The 17,081-nt window shown below is 41.4% G+C and overlaps 1 protein-coding gene across 2 annotated transcripts; it reads right to left on the minus strand.

Annotated features, from left to right (window-relative positions):
- Positions 1-5,372: 5,372 nt before the first annotated feature.
- STK19 (serine/threonine kinase 19) lies at positions 5,373-17,075 on the minus strand. 2 transcript variants are annotated; one of them, XM_060759530.2, is made up of 8 exons: positions 16,885-17,075; positions 12,718-12,816; positions 12,063-12,208; positions 9,958-10,053; positions 9,729-9,868; positions 8,542-8,639; positions 6,262-6,409; positions 5,373-5,866 (listed from the first exon to the last, which is right to left on the minus strand). In XM_060759530.2, exons 2-8 carry the CDS (start codon positions 12,797-12,799, stop codon positions 5,821-5,823), a joined length of 756 nt encoding a protein of 251 aa, XP_060615513.2. In that variant the 5' UTR covers positions 12,800-12,816; positions 16,885-17,075; the 3' UTR covers positions 5,373-5,820. The 2 variants fall into 2 exon arrangements, with proteins under 2 accessions (XP_060615513.2, XP_067321566.1); XM_067465465.1 differs by having other exon boundaries at positions 16,855-16,885.
- Positions 17,076-17,081: the final 6 nt, after the last annotated feature.

A 17,081-nucleotide genomic window follows, 5' to 3' on the forward strand; every position in this document is an offset into this window, starting at 1 on the left:
AACCCCCTGCCAAGAAGCAGGAATATTGCATTCAAATCACCCCTGACAGATGGCCATCCAGCCTCTGTTTAAAAACTTCCAAAGAAGGAGCCTCCACCACACTCCGGGGCAGAGAGTTCCACTGCTGAACGGCTCTCACAGTCAGGAAGTTCTTCCTCATGTTCAGATGGAATCTCCTTTCTTGTAGTTTGAAGCCATTGTTCTGTGTCCTAGTCTCCAGGGAAGAAGAAAACAAGCTTGCTCCCTCCTCCCTGTGGCTTCCTCTCACATATTTATACATGGCTATCATGTCTCCTCTCAGCCTTCTCTTCTTCAGGCTAAACATGCCCAGCTCCTTAAGCCGCTCCTCATAGGGCTGGTTCTCCAGACCCTTGATCATTTTAGTCGCCCTCCTCTGGACACATTCCAGCTTGTCAATATCTCTCTTGAATTGTGGTGCCCAGAATTGGACACAATATTCCAGATGTGGTCTAACCAAGGCAGAATAGAGGGGTAGATCTAACAGAATTAGATCTAGACACTATGCTCCTATTGATGCAGGCCAAAATCCCATTGGCTTTTTTTGCCGCCACATCACATTGTTGGCTCATGTTTAACTGTTGTCCACGAGGACTCCAAGATCTTTTTCACACGTACTGCTCTCGAGCCAGGCATCCCCCATTCTGTATCTTTGCATTTAGTTTTTCCTGCCAAAGTGGAGTATCTTGCATTTGTCACTGTTGAACTTCATTTTGTTAGTTTTGGCCCATCTCTCTAATCTGTCAAGACCATTTTGAATCCTGCTCCTGTCCTCTGGACTATTGGCTATCCCTCCCAATTTGGTGTCGTCTGCAAACTTGATGATCATGCCTTCTAGCCCTTCATCTAAGTCATTAATAAAGATGTTGAACAGGACCGGGCCCAGGACGGAACCCTGCGGCACTCCGCTCGTCACTTCTTTCCAAGATGAAGAGGAAGCATTAGTGAGCACTCTCGTTCGTCCACTTAACCAATTACAGATCCACCTCACCGTAGTTTTGCCTAGCCCACATTGGACTAGTTTCCTTGCCAGAAGGTCATGGGGGACCTTGTCGAAGGCCTTACTGAAATCCAGGTACGCTACATCCACGGCATTCCCCGCATCTACCCAGCTTGTAGCTCTATCGAAGCAAGAGATCAGATTAGTCTGGCATGACTTGTTTTTGATAAATCCATGTTGACTATTAGCAATGACCGCATTTGTTTCTAAGTGTTTGCAGACCACTTCCTTAATAATGTTTCCCAGAATCTTGCTTGGTATCGACGTGAGGCTGACTGGATGGTAGTTGTTTGGGTCATCCTTTTTTCCCTTCTTGAAGATTGGGACCACGTTGGCCCTCTTCCAATCTGCTGGAACTTTATTTATTTATTTATTAACTTTATTTGTACCCCGCGAGCATCTCCCGAAGGACTCGATGCGGCTTACACAGGCCGGAGCCACAACACACAATACAATAGAAAACATAACAAGTAATAACAAAGCAAATCAACATCAAAAGCGAAACAAATCAAAAATTAGCAAAACAGCAATAACAATACATCAAGACATATTAAAACTGGTTCGGCCGGTGAGAGGGGTACATGGTTAAAGTGCTGAAAATGGCAGGAGGGGCGTAGGAATTAAAGTACGGTGTGCAGCAGTGTTAATTGTACTAAAGTGCTACTAGGACTTGGGATGGGGATTCTTAATCCGGGAAGGCACAACGGAACAGCCAGGTTTTCAGATTCCTTCTGAAGACTGCTAGTGTGGGGGCCTGTCGGAGATCTTTTGGAAGGGTGTTCCAAAGTCGGGGGGCCGCCACGGAGAAGGCCCTGTCCCGTGTCCCCACCAAGCGCGCTTGCGACGTGGGTGGGATCACGAGCAGGGCCTCCCCAGATGATCGGAGTGAGCGTGTGGGTCCCGTTCTCCAAGAACTCTCAAAGATGGTTTCCAATGGTTCCGAAATGACTTCCGCTAGTTCCTTCATTACTCCTGGGTGTAGTTGATCTCGCCCTGGGGAAACTAAGGAAACTAAAAGAAAAGCTGAAGCTAGGGCTTCCCAGTCTTCTGAACTGAAGTTTTTTACTTTATTGTATATGGTGCTGTTTCATTATTATTATTATTGTCTTTATTTAAGGTAAAGCTCAAGACTAGCTTCCACTGTAAGTCTTGTAAACTTAGTTTACTCACTAAAGCTATCTTGAGACCCAGATTTTGGGGAAAAGATTTTAAAGAAAGCAATTAACTCCAACGATTTTTTCTCTACTTTTCACATTCTCTTCTTCTGACTCTAATCTGCTTCATATATCACATGAGCAGCACACTGATAAACCATTTAAAAAACCACAAACTATTATTGATGTTTCTTTTTCCACAATTTTCATGCCTACTTCCTCCGAGTCTAATCCAACTTTCCACATGATATTTTCAACACGAAAGCTAAATAGATAGGGTGATAAAATGGAGCCTTGCCTGACTCTTCTGCTAATTGGAAACTACTCTGTAGTCTATCCTAATAGTAGCCTCTTGTTCTGAGTGCAGATTTATTTCGTATAAAAAGCATTGGATAAATTAGTATAAAACTGATAAAAATAGTACAGGTTACTCATTGGGACAATTAATGGCATGCCCATTCCTTTAAGAGTGATCCATTTTTTTCTCCATGACACTATGTAACAAAACTTGAAAAGTTTTCTGTTCCTGGTTTTAAAATGTTATTTCTTGTTTAATTGTGCAATACTTACTTTGAAAGTAGTTTGAAACTAGTTGTTATATTCCACAAACTAAGTTGAATTATTTGAGATTTTATGAGATATTCATCGAAAAACTATAGCAAAATGCGTTTGCAGTTTAAAAAACCTTTTTCTATGTTTTTATGACAGAACTAATTATGAAATGACATTTATAACCCAGGAACAAAAATCACATTACATGGTGTTATCTGCTTTGAACTTTCAAGTTTTGGCAGTTTAATAAACAACTCCCCGTCCCATGTTTTTATGATATAACTAATTATGAAGTAACATTTTAACCCAGAAACAAACATTGTGTTACATAGTGTAATCCAAGAATTTTCTGTAATGCATGAAACACAGCTGATTTCCTTTTCTAATGGAGTAGTACAACATTTGATACCTTGGCTCAATACTTCAATCGGAACAGAGACTGCAATAAAGAAATCAGAAGACAACAAGCATATGGAAAGGAGCTATGAAGCAAATAGACAAGATCCTGAAAGTGTAAAGAAAGGCAATTTGTATTTAATCAGTCTATTGTGTCAAAATTCACATAAATAATAGTCAAAACGTTAAGACCCAGCCAACACCTGAAAACACCGGCTGGAAACAGCTGGTTATGCATGCAACTTTTCCAATTAGGGTGGGAAAGCTGTGCAGGAGACTTCCTTTTCCTTTCTTTGATCACTGTCCAATTTTAACAGATGCCTCTCCTTACTGCTCAGTTGAGTGATGTCAAGGTGTTGAAAAGAGACCTCATATTCCATGAACAGAGCTTGATGCTGTAACAAAAATATTCCCTTTTTGTCTGATTACTATGTCAGAACAATGGCTCTTCATCTAATGAGTACTAAATTCAAGGGAGAACCCTTTTAAAGGTCAGTTTTCTTGCAAAGAGCATTTACTTGAGTCAGACTTTTTCCCTTAGCAAAAAACATCACATAGCAAGTGGCCCTCAATGATTCTGTGTCCACAGATTCAACCAAGCACAGCTCAGAAATATTAAAAACAAAAGTCCCCAAAGCAGACATTGATCTTGCGGCAAACTTTGTTGTATCCTGCTGCCATTTCACAGATCCTCAGGCTCTCATTTGAGTTGTTCTCGTGTCATATAAGGGACACAATTTTACATACCACTGTATATGATATACCTTGAAAATCCTGGGATTTTGAGATTCAAGAACACTCTTGGAACCAAACTCACCAGATGTCAAGAGCTATCTATCTATCGATTTCCAGATATACTTTTAGAAATAGTGGCTGGTGGGAAAGTGCAATCATGCTCTCACTTTTATTGTAGGACTTTCTCACTGAGGCATTAAGTTGGACATGGCTAACACAATGCTTGATCAGATAGGTATTCTTAGATACCTATGTTTAAGTCTCTGGCAGCTCCAGTGAAAACAGTCCAAGCAAGAGAACAGAGGAATCTGCATACACTCTGTCAATCCAACGGTATAACGTGCACAGTACAGTGTTCCCTCACTTATTGCTGGGGTTAGGTTCCAGGACCTCCCGCAATAAGTGAAAAACCACAATGTAGGGTTGCTCTATTTATTTTAATATTTATACATTATTTTAGTAGTTATACAGGGTGAGGCAGCATAACTTCCTTTTTTCAAAACTTAATAAAACCCATTGTATGAATCAGAATTTTTTATTTTTTTTTATAATGTAGGTGAATGCCTAAAGTTTTGATTTACGTAGTTTTGAAGATCAAATTAGGTAGGTGATGTCCCTCATTCTCCATACAATGAGTAAACTTATTTCTGCTGTTTGGCATGACTCTTGCCAGCATAGCAGGCGTTATGTTCGCAATTTCTTCCTGGATGTTGGTCTTCAAATCTTGTAGGGTCCTTGGATGGTTCACATAAACATGAGATTTCAAAAAACCTCATAGAAAAAAATCACAAGGGGCCAAATCTGGAGAGCGGGCCGGCCACTCCAAATCCACTCGAAAAGGAAGCCTCAACGGCAAAAGCACGCTCCTCACTGTTTCAACGCATGATGGCGACTGAACTGTGTCAGGACAAAACTTTATCCTCCCGCCTCTCGAACGAAACCACTAGTGCTCTGCTACGTCTTCAACCGACTGAATGGCACGCATTTTAAAAAAGGAAGTTATGCTGCCTCACCCTGTATTATACTCATGTTAGCTGCCCCGAGTCCCCTTTGGGGAGATGGTAGTGGGGTATAAATAAAGATTATTATTATTATTATTATTATTTATTTATTTTAAATCTTTATAAACTTAAAATAAAGTGAAGGAAAGGCCTTTCAAGGCTGGAGGGAGGGAGGACTGAGAAGGGAAAGCATCTTGAAGACCAGCGGCAGCCAAAACCCCACAAAACAGCGAAAATACCATGATATATATTTTAAATTAATATTTTTTGAAATCCGCGAAACAGCTAGTCCGCAATAAACGAACCGTGAAGTAGCGAGGGAACACTCTATAGCTTCCACTGATTGGCAGCAACTATAAAATTTAGACAGAACTCTTTCTTAGATGTATTTGCAAATAGTATTTGCAGATGCTTATGAGTTCAGTGCACAGGTCCTACTGTTGAACCTCTTTTGGAACAGACCATAGCATCACAACCTTTAGCCATTACTGGAAAAAAAAAGAATAAACAAAAGGCAAGAGAGAAAGATATAGTTTTTAATTCAAGGCATTTGAATTTCTTGGCAGCCCAAAGACCTGAGTGCATGGGACATATCCACTCCAAACACCGTAATGAATTAAGTGTAGAAAATGTTTAACATTGGGTGTTCCTACCCTAGATGGGTAGGCATAATATGCTTCACTATCTTCAGATTATGGCCAAAGATCACAGTTCAAAGTCCTATTCTCATCACAGTCTTCTCTGACATTGTAAACATAACTTCACAGTTATATGTCCTGCTGAAGTGCTCTCTTCACATAGAACCATACTAAGTGCAAAATGCGTTATCCGTTCATAAGTAAAAGTTGTTTTTCTGTGGCTTGTAGTTCAAAGAAAGATTCTCACATGCCAGAATCACCTCCAAGAGTCCCAAGTAAAAATCATTTCGAGCACAACTCTGATAAGACAATAGCAAGGTTTGTGTTTAATCATCAGCCAGTCGGAGGAGCGTTCCTGTTGTGGTTGGCACACTGGAAGAGATAGAGAAGTCTCTCAGGTTATTAAAAAAACAACACAATGATGTTACAAATGTTGGCAAAGGAATAATAAAAATAGAACTGGTCAACACACATTTTGGTACCTCCAACGTTAGCCCTGTTTCTGGGTATATTTGACCTCCTGTTTCCAGTTTTTTACCTATCAGCTCTAGTTTTTGAGATTCAAAATATCTACTCATCACCATGTGCTCATCCATAGAAAGCCATGATAACTATATCTGAGAAACCAAAACTGATGTGGTCCATCCAATGCAATTTTCTGAATCAGTGCCCACAAGGGCCATCCAGTCCAACCTCATTCTGCCATGCAGGAACACGGAAACACACAATCAAAGATGGTGCAAGAAAAAGAGGGAAAAAACTAATACCAGTCGACCAGCTGGGCTCCAATGATGTCATGTATGTGGTAGGGAATCCCCAGTTTCACAGCACGTGGAGTTTGACGGTTCTGTAAATCAGATAGTAGAACTTCCTTGTATTTGGCTTTCTGGATCATACCCAGCACAGCTTTTCTCCCTGGGAAAAAGATACATAAATGAACAGGATATTGTCTTCTGAGTTCGTTCCAGTCTTGCTCATTTCTGATATCTGCTAGTCAATAAATGAAAGCTCTCTAGGTCTCTAAAACACTGTTTCCTAAACTGTGGGTCCTGACCCTAAATGTGGTCCTCTTAGTTCAGTGTTGGGGGTCACAAAAATGGCAGCAAAAAGGATTTCTGAATGGCACCCATTTACACAAACCTATCAGCAACAACTTGCAGTATTAACAGTGGACTTTGGAGAAGAGTCTCCTATAGGAGAGAAAAAGTGGGGTATAAACCGGGATTGTGGCGCAGCTGGCTGAGTGTCAGCTGCATTAAAGATCACTTTGACCAAAAGGTCATGAGTTCGAAGCCAGCTCGGGTTGGAGTGGGTTTCCAACCAATTGTTTGTAGCCTGTTGTCCACCTTTGCAACCCGAAAGACAGTTGCATCTGTCAAGTAGGAAAATTAGGTACCACATTAAAGTGTGGGGAGGCTAAATTAACTAATTTATGAGGCCATAAAGAAGACTCCAGCAAAGCGTTCCAGCATGCGAGGAATGCGGAAGTACTTCATCAGTGTCACAGATGGACAATGAAAGCGACAGCTCCCCTGGCGGCCAGAAAAAGTTAAATAGCCTCTGTCTATGTCTGTATATGTTTGTATGTCAAAAATTAGCATTGAATGTTTGCCGTATATGTGTACACTGTAATCCGCCCTGAGTCCCCTGCAGGGTGAGAAGGGCGGAATATAAAAGCTGTAAATAAATAAATAAATAAATAAATAAATAATTTTATTTATATCCTGCTTTTTCTCTCCATATGGAGATTCAAAGCATCTCAAAATACAATAAGCATATTTATTTATTTATAGTATTTATATACCGCCTTTCTCACCCCTGGGGGACTAATAATAATAATAATAACAATAATAATATGCTTCAGCTGTACTTCATAACAAGGAATATCAGCCTGTATAGCAAACTTTGCTAATGCTGATTATGTATCAGTAAATGTTTGATTTTCGTATCTATTTTATTATATACCTATATACTCGGGCTCAAGTTAACATTTCTCAAACAGAAAGGGGTCGCAAGTGGGAAAAGTGTAAGATGATCTCCTCTAAAACACCAGGAACCAGGCTGTGGCACAGCTAGTTAGTATGCAGCCGCATTAAATCACTACTGACCAAGAGGTCATGAGTTCTAATCCAGCCCAGGTCGGAGTAAACTTCCAACTATTAATAGTCTAGCTTGCTGTCAACCTATGCAGCCTGAAAGACAGCTGCATCTGTCAAGTAGGAAATTTAGATACCGCTTTGTGTGAGGTGGTTAATTTAACTAATTTATGATATAAAACCTTCCAGCAGTGTTCAGAAGAATGAGGAAGTACTCCATCAAAGGACCCGGTGTCACAAGTGGACGGTGAAGCAGCAGCTCCCCCTGTGGCCAGAACCAAGCATACCCTCATAAAGCCGGAAAAGCTGGAATGTTAAATTGCCTCTGTGTCTGTCTATATATGTTGTATGTCTAAACGAAATTGAATGTTTGCCATGTAGATGTGCATTGTAATCCACCCTGAGTCCCCTGTGGGGTGAGAAGGGCGGAATAGAAATACTGGGGACTCAGGGCAGATTAATGAATGAATGAATGAATAAACAAAACCACTAAAAATACAATAACCCAGCAGAGAAAAAAATCATGTAACAGACCTTGCAAATTTTAATAATTCAAAAAGGAACCCAAAGATCTATGAAAAGATTTGAAGACATAAAGACTAAGAAACTAGGCCTATCTGAAATAACAGATATTGATTTAAAAGATATATCATGGTATTTTCACTGTTTTATGGTCTTTTGCCGCCGCCGCTCTCTGAGCTCTCTGAGGCGCTTTCCCTCCTCAGTCCTCCCTCCCTCCCACCACCCTTGAAGGGTCTTTCCTTCCTTTAAGTTTGTAAAGACCTAAAATAGTATATAACTACTAAAATAATGTAGAAATATTAAAATAAATAGAGCATCCCTACATTGCGGTTTTTCACTTATTGCAGAGGTCCTGGAACATAACCCACACAATAAATGAGGGAACATTGCATTGCTCTTTTTCAGAAGGAAATGAAGGTTGCAAATAACCTTTAATGAAGTATTTGACAAAACGGCCTGCTCTGGGTACAGCCAGCCACCAGCTCCCAGCATCACGGACAGTCAGGACCCCTGCATTCACCAGCTGCCTGAACACAAACACAAGAGGGGAACACCGTGGAATACTACATCACCAATCTTAATTCCTTTTGCTTTATTGACTGCATGGATGTGCTGCAACTCTTGCATTCCTGTATAAACACAGCTTTTCTTTCTCCATGGTTTTAAACATTCTTCAGCTTTGAATCTCTTTTGTGAAGAGAATAAGTGTGGTATAAAGAAACATAATAACCAGAATAACAACTATAAAAACATAAACATAACAACAACATGATGTAGAGAAGGCAGCTATATATTACACTATGTAACAAAATTTGATTTTTTTTTTTCTGTTTCAGGTTTGAAAGTTTTATTTTCTATTTAATTCTGCAGTACTGGCTTTGTTATACTCCAGGAACTTCATTTTTTGTGGCTGCCACAAACCATGTTTGAAATGGTTGAAACTTTATGAGATATTCATTGAAAAGCTATAGCAAAATGTGCTACAGGATGTCCCGCAAATGTCTAGCACACTTTTTCCATGTTTTTATTATAGAACAAATTAGGAAATGACATATATAATCCAGAGCCCTTCCACACAGACCTATATCCCAGACTATCAAGGCAGAAAATCCCACAATATTTGCTTTGAATTGGGTTATTTGAGTCCACACTCAGATAATGTGAGATTTCCTGCCTTGATATTCTGGGATATTGGGCTGTGTGGAAAGACCCCCAGTTCTGTGTTGTCATTTACTCTTGTCTCAGGAAAAATAAGTCTCTTTAGACATTTTTAAGTGCTCCAGGTAATTCTATCGTACAATTTTCCAAGATGTTATCATGGAGTTATGTCGGAGAGTAACTCCCTAGGAAACTCTAGACCCTCCAATGCAACTCTGTGAGGTAATTTCATAGCATCATAATGTTGGAAGTAAACACAAAGGCCAGCCCGTTATTTAACGGTGTTCATTTATATCTGCGGTTTCATATTTAAAAGATCCAGCCGGGAACATCAGTCCCGTAGATGTGGGGGACTTACCTATATATACTTACTCATTTACAAGGATCTTAAAATATCTTTGCTTCACAGGAGTACCCTCTTGCCTCTTTGCCACCCAGCCAGAGAAACATTTACTCACGTGATCTCAGTGTCCCGAAAGCCAAATTCATTCAGCATTCTCTTCTTGTCATAGCTGATGTCAGGGCAGGAGGTAACGACAGAATCCAAAAACTTGGTCACTGTTCGAGCAAATTCCTTTCCAGAAGCAAACTCCAGCACCTGACGGAGATGGGAAAAGAGCCATTACTATCTTCCACGTGTCTCTGCATCTCTGGCCAACCCACAAACCTCCAGGACATGGTTAAAACCTTTGATTTATAGTTGTCTGTAAATGTCACAAAAAAGGTTTCTGCATACAAGCCGTGCTGGAATATCCGGATCCGGCCCTCATCCTTCAATTGGCTCTAAAGGGAGAAAATGATTGATTTACTCTTTGTTTATTTTCAAAACGACACATAAACAGTGAGGACAATGTCGTTCTTCTTCCACTTAGCTGCTCTAAAAGCACAAATCTTTTGGGTGTAGCGCTGCAGCCACTAGGTTCCCTGCTGCTCCAACCAGCATTAGAGTGCATCTATACCGTGGAATGTATGTAGTTTGACTCCACTTTAACTGTCATGGCTCAATGCCATGTAATCCTGGGAACTGTAGTTTTAAACAGTCTTTAAGCCTCTTCCAAAGAGTTAAGTGCCTCACCAAAGTGTAAATCCTTAGATTGAGAGATGGAAGTTAAAAGTGGTATCAAACTTCATTAATTCTACAGTTTTGATGCACCTTTAGCACTTCTAGAGAGCACAGTAGAATCCAGACTACTCTCATGCTCTACAGAGTCCAAGAAGGTCCAATTTGGGCAACAACCGTCATCATCATAGCCGATCCCTTGTAGTAGTCTTGGCGATAGGTCTGTAAGTGACTGTAGAGAACTATTCCGGATCCGCATAGTGTTTCACACTGAGGACATATATTTCCAGAAGGAAGGCGGGACCAACCAGGGTTTGCTTGATGCACCTTCCTCTTGGCACGTTTCTCCCTCCATTTATGCCTCTTCAAAATCCACAGCATGTTAGTAACTGCTGACCTGGCATGGGCAAACTTTGGCCCTCCGGGTGTTTTGGACTTCAATTCCCACAATTGTGGGAGTTGAACTCCAAAACACCTGGAGCACTAAAGTTTGCCCGTGCCTGAGGTAGGTGCTTGAGGGCTACGGCCTTCCAGTTCCCAGTGTTTATGCCACATTTTTCAATAATAATAATAATAAGAAGAAGAAGAAGAAGAAGAAGAAGAAATAGCAGTTCAAAAACATGCAAATGTGAGTAGATCAATAGATATCACTTCTGCTGGCCACATGATCTTGGAGGTGTCTACGGACAATGCTGGCTCTTCAGCTTAGAAATGGAGATGAGCACCGCCCCCCAGAGTTGGACCGGCTAGACTTAATATCAGGGGAAACCTTTACCTTTACCTAATAAATAACAAAAACTTTGTATTGTCGAAGGCTTTCATGGCCGGAATCACTGGACTGTTGTAGTTTTTTTTGGGCTATATGGCCATGTTCTAGAGGCATTTTCTCCTGACCAGGGTGGGGCAAAGAATTTTTGTCTGTTGGAGCTACGTGTGAATGTTTCAACTGACCACCTTGACATTTGATGGCCTGGCAGTGCCTTTAAATGCTAATCAAGGTGGTCAGTTGAAACATTCACACCTAGCTCTAACAGACAAGAGTTCTTTGTCCCACAGAAGAATTCCACAGATATATAAACCCATTTTCCTAGTTCCAATAGACCTCACTACCTATGAAGATGCCATAGATGCAGGTGAAATGTCAGGAGAAAATGCCTCTAGAACATGGCCATATAGCCCGAAAAAACCAACAACAGCCCAATAAAAACTTTATTTATATTCTGCCTCATCTCCCAATACGGGGCTCGGAGCGGCTAACATAAAAGGCAAATATTCAATGCCAACATGTACATACATACAGACATAACTTAATAAATAACATTTAAAACTCAACCACACTTCATAATAAAAATCATAATAAACAATACAACACTAAACAATGCCTATTGTGTTAAAAAACCCCTCTTTAAAGTTAACTTTAAGCTCATTTTAAAATCTCTTTTGCTGTCCCCTGACATTGCAGTTTCCATTCTTGAGATGAGAGTAGAGCAATTGCTTTGGGAGATTGTGATCAGGCATTTGGACAACGTGGCCAAGTTAGCAAAACTGCGACCCATGATTACACTAGAAAGATGCGAGCTGCTAACAGATCTTCAATTAAGGATACTTGCTCATAGGTTAACTGTTGCTAGAGGATTACAGCAAATGAATGGAGGAAAAGCGATATTATTCTGGACCACAAAACGCCACTGTAGATAGGGGTAGAAAAAATTAAGGGAAGGGGGTCTCCTACCAGGCGCCTGTCCACAGTTGTGCGGTCTTTGACGAGGCTGTAGATCTGGTGCCTCAGGATCAAGGGTGGCAGGGAATCCTCAAACAACTTGCGAGGGAAGAGAGAGACTAAATACTGGAGAGCAGAATCCACTGCTTCAGGGCCCTCTGGGAACAGAAATAACACATGTAATAAGACCTCAGTATTCCTGGAACGCAGCAATCCCTCTTTCAGGGTGCATCTACATCAGGCATGGGCAAACGTTGGCCCTCCAGGTGTTTTGGACTTCAAATCCCACCATTCCTAACAGCCTATTGGCTGTTAGGAATGGTGGGAGTTGGAGTCCAAAACACCTGGAGGGCCAACGTTTGCCCATGCCTGCTCTACACTGTAGAAGCAATGCAGTTTGACCCAGTTGAACTGCCATGCCTCAATGCTTTGTCTTTGTAGATTTGTTGGCAGAGAAGCCTAAAGACCTTGTCAACCTACAACTCCCAGGATTCCATAGCATTGAGCCATAGCAGTTTCTAACTGCATTAATTCTACAGTTTAGATCAATGGTTCCCAACCTCTTTTGACCGGGGACCACTTTGACCAGGAACCACTCTCCAACATCTCCTGGTTCTCCCTCTTTCCATCACTTCAATTTAAGACTGAATGTTTCCTGCTTTCTCACCTTGTTCCGAAGGCTCTGATCCGAACGCCAGCTTCTGTTTCTTGGCCTTGAAAGTATCAGAAAGGAGCTGTTTCCTCTTCATGTGGCTGGAGGGAAGCACTATGAGTGGAAGACCAAGATATGACGTAAGTCAGTGGTTCACAACCTGAGGGTCCCCAGGTGTTTTGGCCTACAACACCCAGAAATCCCAGCCAGTTTACCAGCTGTTAGGATTTCTGGGAGTTGAAAGCCAAAACATCTGGGGACCCACAGGTTGAGAACCACTGATGTAAGCGATCAGTTGACACTGTTTGTTTGGGTCCCCATTTCTCAAATGGCTACTTTTTTGAAATCACCTCTAAACTAGATACCTTTTGAAAGATAATAATCCCCACTAAAAATTCATGGGTATCCATCACCTTCTCAACACTTTCTAAGTAAAGCAATTAAATGTTCCTTTCCCTCAAAATACATGTAGAATACACAGAGTCATCACTTCCCCCCCCCCCCCTTATAATCTTATAATCCATGTAATGTAATAGTGGTTCTCATTGTTTTGGTCATCCAGCTGCTTTGGTCTTAGACATGCACCATTTTGTGACATGGTAATTCAGTTTAGATTTACACCAGCAATATTTCTAAGTGAGAGCAGGAAAGCTAGGCCCCTTCCAGACAGCTGAATAAAATCCCACATTATCTGCTTTGAACTAAAATATATGGCAGTGTGAACTCAGATAGCCCAGTTCAAAGTAGACATTGTGGGATTTTCTGCCTTGATATTCTGGGATATAGGGCTGTGTGGAAGGGCCCCTAGTCTAGTTGTATATTACATGTGGAAAAGAATTGGTTTGCATGGTTACATTCACACAGCAGCTTAGGGATGTTATCACACCAACCTGCTATTCCACTACCAAAACATGAGAACTATTATTACATTAGATGGATTACAAGATTATAAGGGGAAGTAATTACTCAGCACAGCCCAACAATTTTTATCTTGGTATCCAAGGGCTCTTCCACACAGCCATATAACCCAGAATATCAAGGCAGATAATCCACAATATCTGCTTTGAACTAGGTTGTCTGGGTCCACACTACCACCCCTTATAAACGATACAGACATATACATAAATTTTAATACAGTAAAGTCTCACTTATCCAACATAAACATGCCAGCAGAGTATAATAAGGAGGGATTAAGGAAAAGCCTATTAAATGTCAAATTATGTTATGATTTTACAAATTAAGCATCAAAATATCATGTTTTACAACAAACCAACAGAAAAGGCAGCTCAATACACGGTAACGTTATATAGTAATTAATGCATTTATGAATTTAGCCCCAAAACATCGCAATGTATTGAAATAGCTGTGGATCTGGGTGAGCGGCAGACTGTGTTGGATAATATAGAAAGTTGGATAAGAGAAGGTTGGATAAGCAAAACTCTCCTGTTACGAAATGTAAAGGGGACATAACATGTCTCACGCAAATCTATCATACATTTGTTTTAAAATATAGGCAGTCCCCAATTTATGAATGAGAGGTTCTGTAGGTTTGTTCTTTAGTTGATTATATTTGCAAGTCGGAACAGGTGCATTTTTAACTCCAGCCAAGTTGTAAGCTGCCTTGAGTCACCTTCAGGTTCGAGAAAGGCGGGATAGAAATATCATAAATAAATAAAATTATATCCATAGGTAGATAGATAGAATTGTGTGTGTGTGTGCCAGGCACTGAATATTTGTCTTTGTATGTATAAACTGCCCTGAGTCCCCCGTGGGAGATAGAAATTTATTATTAATTATTATGAGCGTTGGATAGGTAATATATAAGTTGTATGTTTTGATGTCTGTGCCCCTGGTCAGAAAATTTCAACTCACTTTCTGTCCCTGTGAAAATGGGATTTTGAGAATTTGGCTTGTTGTGGAAGCAAGGATTGGTGATAAACCTTTTGTGGAGAGACCTTTTCCCCATGATAATAATTTTCAGGATGGGATTGACATCTTCTGGGAATGGTATGACTGTGTATGCATTCCTGCCTCGCAAAATGAGGTTGGACTAGATCGTGTCTCTCCCAACTCTACAATTAAGCACAAAATTGCCGCATTTCCTTATGGCTACATTACTATGCCAGGAAGAACTGCAGCTCCTCAATGTTTTGTGTATGCCAGGATAGGGAACTAGTCAAACAAGAAGGATGAGCATCACACCTATAGCAATTAGATCAAATAGGGATTTGTCTTCTTAGGATTAGTTCAGATTCGGTGTTGCTGTTTCTTATTTTACCTGATTTATAGAATTCCCCCTTCCTTGATATACTGTCCATTCCTGAGTTACAAACATCTGGCTTAGAAACGGCTCATAGTTAAGAATGGGGGTGAGACAACAGGAAGTGAAATTAATCTACTACTAGGAAGCAAAATTCACTCTGGGAAGAGTTATTATCATGTGGAAAAGATGTCTCCACTGGAACTTTAGCACCAATCCTTGTTTCCACAACAAGCCATTTTTTTTTTCAAAATCCAGTGGTCCCAATGACAGAAAGAGAAATGAAATCTTCTGAAGAGGGGCACGGACAAGAAAACAAACACCACAGGGGTGGTAAACCTTCCCTATGGAGGGAGCAAGTTTGTTTTCTGCTTCCCTGGAGACTAGGACGCGGAACAATGGCTTCAAACTACAAGAAAGGAGATTTCATCTGAACATGAGAAAGAACTTCCTGACTGTGAGAGCCGTTCAGCAGTGGAACTCTCTGCCCCGGAGTGTGGTGAAGGCTCCTTTTTTGGAAGCTTTTAAACAGAGGCTGGATGGCCATCTGTCAGGGGTGATTTGAATGCAATATTCCTGCTTCTTGGCAGGGGGTTGGACTGGATGGCCCATGAGGTCTCTTCCAACTCTTTGATTCTATGATTCTATGTTATCCAAAGCTATCTATCTATCTATCCACGCCCTCTCCCCAGTATTACAGCAGGTTAAACCACTGAGCTGCTGAACTTGCTGTCCAAAAGGTTGGCGGTTCGAATCTGGGGAGTGGCATGAGCTCCCGTTGTTAGCCCCAGCTTCTGCAGTTCGAAAACTTGCAAATGTGAGTAGATCAATATGTACTGCTTCTACAGGAAGGTAACAGTGCTTCATTATTATTATTATTATTATTATTATTAAACTTTATTTGTACCCCGCTAGCATCTCCCAAAGGATTCGATGCGGCTTACACAGGCCGAGGCCTCAACAACACAACATAACAACACAATCAAGCAAATCAAACAATTAAAACAAAATAAAGCAAAGTAAACAACAGGCACAGTACATTAAAACACAATAAAACTGGGCCGGGCCAAAAAAGTGGGTACAAGGATTAAAAGTGCTGAATTGACAGGAGGTGTATAAAGGGTTTCTAGGGCAAGTGCGATGTGCGGTGTGCAGCAATCATTGGTTCTGGTAAAGTGTTTGTAGGACTCGGTAATGGAGATTTCCTAATTTGGGAAGGCGCATCGAAAAAGCCAGGTTTTTAAGTTCTTTCTGAAGATAGCCAAAGAAGAGGCCTGTCTAAGGTCTTTGGGGAGGGTGTTCCAGAGTTGGGGGGCCACTACGGAAAAGGCCCTGTCCCGCGTCCCCACCAAGCGCGCTTGCAACGCCGGTGGGATCACGAGTAGGGCCTCTCCAGATGACCGAAGAGAACGCGTGGGTTCGTAGATGGAAATGCGGTCACACAGGTAGGCTGGTCCCAAACCGTTCATGCAGTCATGCTGGCCATATGACCTTGTAGGTGTCTACGGACAATGCTGGCTCTTTGGCTTAGAAATACAGATCAGCACACACACACACACACACACACACACCCCAAGTCGGACACAACTACACTTAATGTCAAAGGAAACCTTTACCTTTTAATCAACTCTCAAAAAAAGATTCCCCCCAGGCACTTCCAAGCCATTAAATGCAAATCAAGGTGGTCAGTTGAAACATTCTCACCTAGCTCCTGCAGACAAGAGTTCCTTGTCCCACCCTGGTCATTCCACAGATAAACTCATTTTCCTAGTTTCAACAGACCTCACTACCTCTGAGGATGCTTGCCATAGATGCAGGCGAAACGTCAGGAGAAAATGCCTCTAGAACATGGCCATATAGCCTGAAAAAACCCACAAGGAATGAATACTTACTAAGTTCCGGTCTCCCACCCAAATACTCACCAGGGCTGGCCCTGCTTAGGGAGATTCAGCCACACATCACACCCTCCTTCCTCAGCTGCCCTCTTCCTCCTCTTTTTGCCATGACGTCACGCTGTTCTCCAGGCCCGGGGCCTTATTTGCATACTCGCCCCTCATTGGGCGAAAAGGCGTGATTGACAGTTTGAGCCGGCCAATGGGCTTTCCTGCCGCCATCTTTG

The sequence above is a fragment of the Anolis sagrei genome, chromosome 2 (genome assembly GCF_037176765.1).
Source record: "Anolis sagrei isolate rAnoSag1 chromosome 2, rAnoSag1.mat, whole genome shotgun sequence".
NCBI classification, from domain to species: domain Eukaryota; kingdom Metazoa; phylum Chordata; class Lepidosauria; order Squamata; family Dactyloidae; genus Anolis; species Anolis sagrei.